At 39.8% G+C, this 12,233-nt stretch overlaps 1 protein-coding gene across 3 annotated transcripts in view; it reads left to right on the forward strand.

Annotated features, from left to right (window-relative positions):
* The window catches only part of EVI5 (ecotropic viral integration site 5), an 89,922-nt gene that overhangs the window by 20,431 nt on the left and 57,258 nt on the right, over window positions 1-12,233 (forward strand). For 2 of the 3 annotated variants that reach the window (XM_060773923.2, XM_060773922.2), the window contains exons 2-3: window positions 4,464-4,672; window positions 11,674-11,863. In XM_060773923.2, coding sequence (XP_060629906.1) covers window positions 4,533-4,672; window positions 11,674-11,863 — 330 coding nt within the window. In that variant the 5' untranslated portion in view covers window positions 4,464-4,532. Of the gene's footprint in view, window positions 1-4,463; window positions 4,673-9,198; window positions 9,274-11,673; window positions 11,864-12,233 lie in introns of those variants that run through there. The other variant, XM_060773921.2, reaches the window with a different exon arrangement.

Below are 12,233 nucleotides of genomic sequence, written 5' to 3' on the forward strand. Positions count from 1 at the left end.
CAAAGTCCCAGCTTGCACATTTGTGCAGGACATAGATGACAGGCTTGTACTTGCCTGTCTTCATCTGCAGGCGTTCCACTTTACTATCTTGAGCCAAAAATAAGGGGGGCTGCTAACCTTGTTGACATTCATGCTGGGATCACATCTCAAGCAGGGTGGCTGCATTTTGCAACAAAAGGGATGTGTCGGTGTTGGGAGCTGAAACAAAATCTATTTCCTGTGCTGTTCCATGGAAGCTATTTTCTTTTCAGTTGGCTCTGATATCAGAATTGCATCTCTATGGAGAGAAGTGCTTGACTCGACTGTTTGAAATGTGGGTATATTTCTGCTCAGCTTTGAGGTAGACTAGAAGTGCCAAACCTACCTTGATAATAGAATTTCCTGCTCTGGAAACATGAGGATTATGTTTCACGAGCAAAATGCTGCCACATTCTGGCAGCTCAAAGTATTTAGTGTCAATTCAGCAAAAGCATAAAAGATATTTCAAACTGAAGCAGTCCATACCTAATTGAAAATGCATGGCTCAGACCAAACATTTTGCCCAAGCTCTATGGAAACGTGTGAGTAAAAGAGGAAGGAGCTTTAGCTATTCTTTTTCCCCACTTCAAATTCCATTGCTTTGGGTAAGGGGGACATTGAAATCAGACTTGTTTACTTCTCCTGCTTTCAGATTTAGTCAAATTAGAGAAGCTATTGAACAGACTTCTGGTATTGCTGACTTTCACTTTTGTCGAAATAAAGCTTCCGAGACCAAAAGTTTTCTTTGAGGAGCAGAAACAAAGCCCTGTCCAGGAAACAAATCTGTTGCTTTGTGAAAATCATGTGCATATATTTGCTGGAGTTCGGTTTCATGACACCCACATTCACACCCCGTGGGTACAAAAAGCTGTGGACGCTCCAGTCCCTTTAGAAGGCAAAGCCAAGTTTTCTTTCTTTAAAAATGTGAAGATGAGATATTTACAAGCTGTAGATGCAGATTGTTGGATACAGAAGATTGACTGTAAAATACCTGGGGCAAATTGATAGCTGGCAAATTTGATTATTCCCTGAAGTAGAATCTATAGAGCAGAGCTTTTCAAACTGTGTGTTGTGACCTGTTAGTTTGTTGGTTGCAGTGTGTAGTTGTGTTGCACTACAGTAATGAGAAACTCCTGATTCTATGTGAAATTAAAAAAAAATCATGTGTGTGTGTGTGTGTGTGTGTGTGTGTGTGGAGCCCCCGGTGGCGCAGTGGGTTAAAGCACTGAGCTGCTGAGCTTGTTGACCCAAAGGTCACAGGTTAGGATCCGGGGAGCGATGTGAGCTTCCTCTGTCAGCCCCAGCTTCTGCCAACCTAGCAGTTTTAAAATATGCAAATGTGAGTAGATCAATAGGTACCTCTCCGGTGCTCCATGCAATCATAGCAGCCACATGACCTTGGAGGTGTCTACAGACAATGCCGGCTCTTCGGCTTAGAAATTGAGATGAGCACCACACCCCACAGTCGGACACGACTGGACTTCATGTCAGGGGGAAATCTTTACCTATACACACATACACACACACACACACACACACACTTTCATCTCACTTTTCTCCCATGGATGGGACTCAAAGTGGTATACAAAAATAAAAAGACAACTACATAATACACAAAACCATCAACCCACCCATGCGAACATGTAAACCAGGGGTCCACAAACTATTAAAACCGAGGGCCAGGTCACAGTCCTTTAAACTGTTGGAGGTCCGGATTATAATTTGAAAAAAGAAGAAGAATAAATTCCTATGCACGTTGCACATATCTGATTTGTACTGCAAAAAACACTTAAAACAATACAATAATTAAAATGAAGAACAATTTTAACAAATATAAACTTACTAGTATTTCAACGGGAAGTGTGGGCCTGCTTTTGGCTAATATGATAGGGTTGTTGTTGTGAGCTTTCAAGTCATTTCAGACTTAAGCTGACCCTGAGTGAGGGTCGGGTAAATGACCTTGGAGGGCTGTATCCGGCCCCCGGGCTTTAGTTTGAGGACCCCTGATGTAAACAATAAATCCACACATTACATAAAACACACGTTACATAAATATAAATAAAAATATAAATGAAAAGTTTTCATGAGATATGTTGTGTCCCCCTACATGTCATGATTACAGTTTATGTATGTGTTCATATCTCTTGTAAGGAGTTGGTTTAACCTCTAGTTTGCTAGTAGAACTGAATTACTGTGCCGCAACATGATGCGTGTCTAAAAAGTATGTCACCAACATAAAATGCCTGGAAAGCTCTACTATAGAGGCTAGAGATACAGGTGCTGGTCTCTACTAAATAGCCTTGAGAGCCCCAATCCTTCCTTCTGGGTGCCCAAAGTAGGTGAACAAGGGAGAAGGCAACAGCTGTTACTGTCTTCATTGGTGGCGCATATTCACGCACAACCCCAGAAATGGAAATACGTAGAGTGGGAAGACAACCACAACTGGTCTCTCTCCTTCCCTCCTTTCCCTTCTTTGCTTGAAGGGGCAGGTAAAACTAAGAGAGAGTTCTGTTTAATCATATAGTCCTTAAAATAAAAGGGGGCAGTGTTAAGTATGCAGTTTAATGTTATGTGTAGTTAAAATCTGAAGTGAGCATTGAATTTAGAGGCCTTCAGGAACAAAGTCAAGAGAAGAGGAGTACCCCATGCAGTGAAACCAAACTCCTGCATCCAATTTTGCCTGCAGCGTAATGTAGAAGTCATGTTAAATGACCCTTTGTTCCTTTCCTTTTGCAAACAGTATGTTTTTGAATATGTTGTCCATTTTGACACATGTTGAGGTCTGTGTGGGAACACCATTAAGCATTTAAGATCTCATTCCTTGATTGCCGTCCTGTAAACAGGCACTCCCTCACGTCTAGCAAGAAAATCACCCCAGGTGAGTTTGAGGAGAGGCTATGGGAAATGTGAAGGCCACAAGCCTATGAACTTCTGACACAGTATAAATGCATGTTAGTAGTTTCACTGAATCCTTCAGTTGTGTGATTTATTGTGCAAGATGCTAAGGCTTTGCAATCATTCTTTGCATGATGATCAATTGTTTCTCCACCCACCAAGTCAAAGGTGAGAGAGAAAGGGCTGTGTGCATCTGCTTGTGGAAATATTGGCTGTGCACGTGACCGCACTTATGCAACCCCTGGGAACACACAATTGCTTGTGCAGCTATCTTTGTTCTTGCATAGTGCTCAAACAAAATTGCAGACACAACAGAACTAGTTGTCTTTTGTTTCCTGTCTAGTCATAGTACTACAAAGCTGGCTGTGGGGCTGGCAATGCTTGTAGACATAATTTGCAAGGCTGACATAGCAGCTAATTTAAAATAGGATTTTTGGAAGTCAAAAAATTTCCCCACCTTTCTCTAATGATGTAATTTGTATAGCTTGTCCTATATTTATTGGAACATCAGAAGATCTAAGGGAGTATCTGAGCTGTCCTATGTGTGCATAATAAATTTCAGTTTGTTTTATCCTCCCTCACTTTACTAATTGTTCCCAAACGTTGGTCCTCCTGGTATTTTGGATTGCAACTCACAGAATGCTGACTGTTGGGCAAGCTACCTGGGGCTTCTGGGAGTTGAAGTCCAAAACAACTAGCAGACTAGAGTTTGGAAATCCCTTCTTTAGGTCATCATGAACAGAATACAAACCGGTTATATACTGTATATACTTGAGCATAAGCCTAGTTTTTCAGCCCTCTTTTTAAGCTGAAAAAGCTCCCCTCGATTTATGCTCGAGTCAAAGTTATTTATTATTTTTCTGGTTTTTATTACATTTATTATTTTACTCTATTAATTACTGTTATTATTACATTTCCATTATTTTACTCAATAATAATAATAATAATAGGGTAAAATAATGGAAATGTAATAATAACAGTAATTAATAGAGTAAAATAATAAATGTTAGTATTATTATTATTATTACTACTACTACTACTGAATTTATTATTTTACTCTCTTTAATATGATTGGAAGGATATAGAAGCACATTTACTTTGAAGAAGGTTAGAATAATGGTTTAATCAGAGTTGGACATTCTTATCTTAAATTAGTTTTATGTAAATACTCAAAAACATTTAACCTACTGATGCCTCAATTAATGTAATTTATTGGTATCTATTTTTATTTTGAAGTTTACCTCTAGCTGCTGTATTTCCCACCCTCGGCTTATACTTGAGTCAATACGTTTTCCCAGTTTTTGTGGTAAAATTAGGTGCCTCGGCTTATATTCAGGTTGGCTTATCCTCAAGTATATACGGTACTTACAATGGCAGTAGAAACAGAAATGGGAAATGGAAAAAAGCATGAATGGAAGAAATGCCATTCGAGCTGAAAATAAAGCTTTGCCAGTATAATAGAGATATCTATGTGAGTAGCTGTGACAACGCTTGCTGCTTCGATCGGAGTGATGTTAAAGGACGCTTGCATGTTCTTTTTCCTTCCTCAGGTGGCGACAGACAAGGTTACAGGGAAGCTGACTTCTACTCTCTCATGGGTGAAGAATACTGTCAGTCAAATGGCCAGTCAGGTGGCAAGTCCATCCGCCTCATTACACACTACATCCTCCTCTACCACAGTCTCCACTCCAGTGTTGTCTTCAGCAGAACTGAGTCCTGATGAGTTAGAGCTACTGGCTAAATTGGAAGAGCAAAACAGGTAAGTGGCAAATTTCCTTTTGGAGTTGAAGAGAGAAGCACAAAGGAGAGGAATGGATTGTGGGGCCCCAACAGACTTTAACATAGCCAAAAGCAAATTTTCTTTCCAGGCATTCAAAGAATTGTTGGCATTTTTCAGTGTTCTGGAAGCATAAGCCAACTCTGGGATGTGTGTGTGCATGACAGGCAGTTGGTTTGTCTGGGCCTTGCTCATGAACATATAATTGCGTGTGTTTGGTGCTGATAAGCTCAGGTTGGAAAGGAGCCAGTCGCCTGGGGTGCAACAATTCTGTCAGACCCATCTGTTGCTAGGTGCGTGGGTTGTGACAACCTGTGACACGGACGATTGTGCCGGCGGGTGGCTTGGATTAAGCAGCAACAGGAGAACATTCATGTGCTTTCCTGAAAATTAGAACTAGCTGTCTTCAAGGCTGTGAAACATAGCGTTTTCTGTAAATCACTGCCTTTCCATCTTATTTCAAAACCTGAGTCTGGACTGATTCCCTTCCTTCTGGTTGAGGTTCATTCTCCTCTTGAACAAAGCAAGTTGCAGTTCTCTTATAACAAAAGTTTGTGGAGCTGCTTTCTCAGGAGAATATAATAGCTATACTTTGAGCAGTTTTTCTGCTTCCTGCCTTCTCAGTTTGCTTGAAGCAAAACAAATTCCGTCGTATCCTAAAAACAAGGTTTTTCTATTGTACATTATTTTCAGTACAGTTGGTTTGACCAGTGTCTTCGACTTGGCATGAGTAATGTTTCCTTTTGGTATTTTGCATTACATTACTAGTTTATATTCCTGGCATTGCCTGGGTGTCGGAAGGGCTGTAGGACCCTTGCTTTCATTCCTTCTTTTCCTTTCTTTCCTCCCCTTTCCTCATGCCTTTTCTCCTTTCTTTTCTCTTCCGCCTTCCTTTTTCTTTCTTCCTTCTCCCTCTCTCCCTCCTCCTTTCTTTCCTTTCCCTTCTTTTTCTCTTCCTTCCTTTAATAATAATAAATAAAACTTTATTTATATCCTGCCGCCATCTCCCTGAGGGGACTCGGGGCAGCTCACAGAAGCACTCAGTAGTGCAAACATACAAATACAGCAAAGTACATAAACAAAATGACAAAAAGGTCCACATAAACAAAGTATATAAAAGCATCATATAAAAACCCTACTAACTTAAAAGAGTTAATAAAACACAGCAGCGACTGCAGATCTAAAAATAAATGAATAAACTGTAGTTAATAACAGTCGCGTAATGTGCTAGGGTGAAACGAATCACTAAGACCTCAAATATAACAGATAGGATTTTAAACATGCTCGAAGGCCTGTTTGAATAGCCATGTTTCAGATTTGTTCTGAAAACTTGAGGAGCGGGGGCTAGTCTAATCTCTCTAGGGAGGGCACTCCAGATCTGGGGGGCCACCACCGAGAATGCCCTCTCTCTCATCCCCCCCCCCCCTGACCATGCTTGTGACGAATGTGAGACTGAGAGGAGGGACTCCCTGGGAGATCTTAGAGCCCACTCTGGTTCATAGAAGGAGATGCAGTCACAAAGATAGGTTTGACCTGAAGCATATAGGACTTTATAGGTAATTACCTGCACTTTGAGTTGGGCCCAGAAACTTGTTGGCAGCCAGTGGAGCTGCTTAAGTAGCGGTGTGGTATGCTCCCTATACCTAGCCCCAGTTAGTAATCTGGCTACTGACCTTTGCACTAACTGCAGTTTCTGAGCTATTTTCAAAGGCAGCCCCACATAGAGTGCATTGCAGTAATCTATTCTAGATATAACTAAGACGTGGACCACAGTGGCCAAGTCAGGTGGTTTCTTTCTCTCTTTCCCACATACACATCACCTTTCATTCCAAGTGATACTACAGATAGCTACTTCAACTAGTAACAGCCTTTTGAGATACAGACGAACAAACCAACAGACATACATACTCTGACTTATATATAGATTTTTTTTGTAGTGACCTTTACAAGAAAAACGAATAATAGTAGCCCTCTATTTTTTCAACGTCTGTTCGTTTGGTACATCATAAAGCCTAGCAAATTATCTGATTGCCCAGAGTGTTTAACTTGCAGTTCAGAGTTAATTTAGATTAAACGAAGCAAGAACAATGTTGAGCTTTTGACTCTTATTGCAGCAGTCATCTAGATTAGATCTCATGTAGGTGATCTCTTTCTCTATGTTGCTTTAAGCATAGGGCAAAGATAGTGTGTTTTTAGTACCTCCTACTCATCACGGTATGTTCTGTTGTCTGTGCTGAGGAATTGGGGACTAAAACTGTTTTCAAAGCCTTAACAAAGTAAATAGATTTTCAGCTATTTTTCAGAAAAGATGATACTTCGTAAGGGGTTGAATGAGAGACATTTTGTGATGAGCAGTTCAAATTCCATTGTTTTATCTGTCACGGATCAGTTATGCTGAATAGAGCTATGAACGCAACTGAAAAATAAATTGGTTGGGTTGCTGTGAGTTTTCTGGGCTGTATGGCCATGTTCCAGAAGCATTCTCTCCTGACATCTCACCCACATCTATGGCAGGCATCCTCAGAGGTTGTGAGGACCTCTTCTGGCTTGTCATGTCCTTTCAGTCTTCACATTCTCCAATATATTTGTAATGTTTTTCTCTCCTGAAAAATCACTTTAATACTGTTTTTTAAGAGTATAGCTGCATATTCTTGTCATTGACCACCACTTAATTCAGGAAGGTAATGCAAATCTCTCTTTCTCTTTTGTTCCTTTAGTCTCCATAGGTTGTGTTCTTTTTTCATGCTAAAACATCATCTTTTTTCCCAAGAGTTTGCTTATTTCCCCTGTTCCTCCACCCACCATTACTTTTCTCGAAGCAACATGTTTCAGCTTGTTTCCACCTTGTCCTCTTTTAGTATAAGAGTGATGACATCTTTGGAATGAAAAGTTTACTTCTCAGATGTGATTTGCATTTTTAAATGTACATGCTGTGTATCCTTTATTCAGATTTCCAAACTTACAAATCCTCAAAAACCAGATAATGTCCACTAGGGTAGCTAAAACAATGACAACTTTACTTTTTGATGGCTCAGTTTGCACAAGCTTTGTTTCATGCACAAAATAATTCAAAATATTCTGTATAAAATTAACGTCAGGCTTTGTGTGTAAAGATGATGATGATAATAACAATAATTTGTTATCTGCCTCTTTTCGTGGTTCGAGGCAGGTTATAATACAGTCAGAACTTATCAACATAAAATGCATATATAAAAAACACATCAGGACTCCCTGGTGGCACAGCAGGTAAAACCGCAGAGCTGCTGAACTTGCTGACCAAAAGGTTGGCAGTTCAAATCCGGGGAGCAAGATGAGCTCCAGTTGTTAACCCCAGCTTCTGCTAACCTAGCAGTTTGAAAACATGCAAGTGTAAGTAGATTAATATGTCTGGTCACATGACCTAGGCGGTGTCTACGGACAACGCCGGTTCTTCGACTTAGAAATGGTGATGAGGACCACCCCCTCAGAGTCAGACACAACTAGACTTAATGTCAGGGGAAACCTTTACCTTAAAAACACATCATTGTAAAAACATACACCAAACACAGGGTACAACATATAGCGGTAACAGAATGTAAATTCAAAACTCATGATTCAGAGTTGACTGGATAGGCCTGCTGGAAGTGATAGGACTTTAACTCTGTTAAAGTCCTATCACTTCTGGCAGTCATGGGTGGCCAATGAAAAGGTCCTATGAGTGATGGATGCCAGTTGGATTTTGGCTGATTGGAGTAAACGTTCCCTAAATGCTTGGTGGGACATCACCAAGACCCAGAAGAAGATCAACAAGAAGTGCAAGAAGAGCAATTCTATCTATGCCTGTAAGGTGCTGAAACAGGTGCCAGACAGTCATCTCCTCCAAGGCCATGAGCATCATGAATTCCTTTGTGAATAACATCTTTGAGTTCATCACAGCTGAGGCCCCCTGTGTATCCCCAACTTCCTGCCATGGTTCTAAGGGGCTATTAATTGTGTGGGAGAAAGCAATCCTATAGGTAATTAGAGTTGGGTTACATTTCAAAGGTATCTCATTATGTATATACAAATCTGGAAAAAAAATCTACAATCATTAACACTTCTGGTCCGAAGCATTTCAGATAAGGGATGTTTAGCCTGTATCTTAAAATAAATTTCTTTTTAGACTAAAGCAGTGTTCAAATAGCTGAGTGAAGTAGCTGTGTTATGCTATCTTAAAAAGTAACTCTCTTGGAAACCTGAACATGTGAGCTGAACTGCTCTTTGGAGTTATAAAGGATTCAGATTACACGTCTTGGTGTGGCAGGGAGGACTTTGACCTGAGCATATGCCCAAGTCTTGACAGAGCAGAAGCGTTTAAAGAAAGGAAGTAATGAAACTTTCCCTGGAAAAATTTACAAAATCTTGACTTTTTGTAGTGCTGCTGGGTTGAAGGATGGGTTGTGTTCCCCTCAGAGATATACTGGAATGGTTCAGTCCTAATAAATAAAGAATCCTGTTTGTGGAAGGTTAATCATTGATGGAAAGAAGCCATATGTTTTCTGCTTAACCGCGGATGGTTATTAAAAATTCCAGAGCCTGAATTAACAAATGATGAGTTCACCAAGGTAAGAGTTCCACCATAGAATTATAGTAATTATTTTACAGTGTGAACGTTCTATATAGCTCAGATTTACTAGCTAATAACTTCCAATGTTAAGTATTTGCTTTACAAGTTTGCATTTTCTGATTTTCTCTGGAGTTTGGACTTGTTTATTACGAAGCTTGTTGTGAAAAGGTTTTCTAATCTTTATGTGTTTTTGAAGCAGTGCAATTTTGCTTTGTGAACTACACAGAATATACTTCTTGAATCAGTTTCTGATCCTTGTATTCTTAAAATTAAGAAAGTCAGTTTAATATGGAGTGGGAGAACATAAAGGGGATTGTCTTCTGAGGTATTATAGCTCTGGATTTTAGACTGACACCATGCTTCCTTTTTATTGTAAATCCTTCCTTTTGCTTTCAGGTACATATATAATATATACAACCCTAACCATTCTTATTTCAGTTAAATTTCCTGTTAACTTGTTATGTAGGTATCCAGAGTTGTTTGTGTGTGTGTTTGTGTGTGTGTCAGGAGCAACTTTAGAAACTGCAAGTCGCTTCTGGTGTGAGAGAATTGGCTGTCTGCAAGGACGTTGCCCAGAGGACACCCAGATGTTTTGATGTTTTGATATTTTACCATCCTCTTGAGAGGCTTCCCTCATGTTCCCACATGGGGAGCTGGAGCTGACAGAGCGAGCTCATCCATGCTCTCCCTGGATTTGATGCTCCGACCTTTCGGTCTTCAGTCCTGCCAGCACAAGGGTTTAACCCACTGTGCCACTGGGGGCTCTGGTATGCGGAGTGAGAAGTTGCTTTTAAATGTGTATGGAGGAAGTGAGGTAGAGGCTGGAAAGTATAGTTAGCCATCCACATTTGTGGTTTTGACTTTGTGGATTTTATTATTCAAAGATTTGGTAAAAAAAATATTTTCTCTAGAAATCCAGGTCCTCCAGTCTGACTCTGGGATCAACGTCTTGAATCCATGCTGAAAGACTTAAAGATTTCTAGAGGGAACTCCTCTCTAGGAAATCTCTAGATCAGTGATTCTCAGTCTGTGGGTCCCCAGATGTTTTGGCCTTCAATTCTCAGAAATCCTAACAGGTAAACTGGCTGGGATTTCTGGGAGTTGTAAGCCAAAATACCTGGACACCCACAGGTTGGGAACCTCTGCTCTAGATCCTCCAATGCGATTCTGTGTTCAGCTTTCACAGAAGTTGACCATGAATTCATGCTGGAACACCGAGGAATTTCTGAAATGTCCTCTCTGATAAAACAATAGCAATTTCTTTGTTTGCGTTTTTCACGTTCATGAGGGCCATGTGCCTCTAAACCCAGCAAATGTGGAAGAGATGAGTTGTCTTGTCACTCATGATGCAATGCATTCCCACATTTAAAGGAAGCAAAAAAAATCCTGCTGTGATCCTACCTCTACTATTAATTCTGTCTTCTCCAGAATAATATTAATCTTTTAACAAGGGTGTTCTACCATAGATACCTTTAATCTATAATTCTACCGTATACCATACAGCTGTAGACAAGTCTGCCCAAATATGAATCAAGGAAGATGAAAGGCACTACAGACTACTTCAACCAGCGAAGTCAGCCATAACAGAGCACCCGATGAACCAACCTGGACATAGCATATTATCTGAGAACACAGAAATGCTGGACCACTCTTAACAACCACCATGTCAGACTACACAGAGAAGCCATTGAAATCCACAAGCATGGAAGGAGAAACCATGAAAATCAACAAAATTTGGCTACCAATATTTAAAAACTTTAAAACTATAACCGTAGATAAAAACAACACCCAAACACAGGGGAATTCCAGACAAGAAACAATCAGGGATAGCTAATCACCTCTCAACAAAGGATTCTCCCAGGCAGTAACAGGGCACACCTGAAAACTGTCAGGTCATCAAATGCTAATCAAGGTGGCCAATTGAAACATTCCCACCTAGCTCCAACAGACAAGAGTTCTTTCTCCCACCCTGGACTTTTGACAGATATATAAACCGAATTTTCCTAGTTTCTAACAGGCCTCACAACTTCTGATGATGCTGGCCAAAGATGCAGGCAAAACATCAGGAGAGAATGCTTTTGAAACATGGCCATACAGCCCGAAAAACCTACAACAACCTAAGTACATCCTGTTTATCTCTGTGTATCTTTGTCTCTATAATTACACTTTGATAAAAGATATAAACTCATGAGGTCTATTAAATATTTTCCCATTTTGAAAAATAAATGTGAATAATAAGCAAGGTTCTTACTACAATTGCTACTACTTATAGTCAAAGGGTGATAAAATTAGTTGTACAAGCTGGCATTGAAGATTTTGCTCTATGTTTGTGTTCTAAGTTTTACAATGAAAAGTCTGCTAGTTAAAAAACTGAACCTGTTTTTTGTGTCCCCTGCAGATTGTTGGAGACGGACAGCAAGTCCTTGCGATCTGTAAATGGGTCACGAAGGAACAGTGGCTCCTCACTTGTATCTAGTTCATCGGCTTCTAGCAACCTCAGCCATCTAGAAGAAGATACCTGGATCCTTTGGGGGAGAATTGTCAATGAGTGGGAAGATGTGCGCAAAAAGAAAGAAAAACAAGTAAAGGTTTGTTTACTTGTCAGACTCAATATCTGTTTTCAGTGTCGGCATTAGAACTCGTATATCATTTTTTTGGAATCCAGAAATAAACAAATTATCCTCTTGTAATCAGTTGTAATGTAGCTGAAACTAAACTGTAAAAAATCAACTGGAGATGAAAAGAAACAATTTGTATTTTTAGGCTCCCCAAAATGCATGTACCTAGAGGTAAAATCTTGGAAATTTGTTTATTTATTATTACACATTTCTAGTGTTTAAAGCAAACTAAACTACATTTTGAGGTCCATTTGAGATTTTAATCAGAGGTCAAGGTTACATAGTAGGATATAAATAGAGTTATATCTTCAGTGGAGAAATCAATGAATATCCTTTATAA

This window comes from Anolis sagrei, chromosome 4 (genome assembly GCF_037176765.1).
Source record: "Anolis sagrei isolate rAnoSag1 chromosome 4, rAnoSag1.mat, whole genome shotgun sequence".
NCBI classification, from domain to species: domain Eukaryota; kingdom Metazoa; phylum Chordata; class Lepidosauria; order Squamata; family Dactyloidae; genus Anolis; species Anolis sagrei.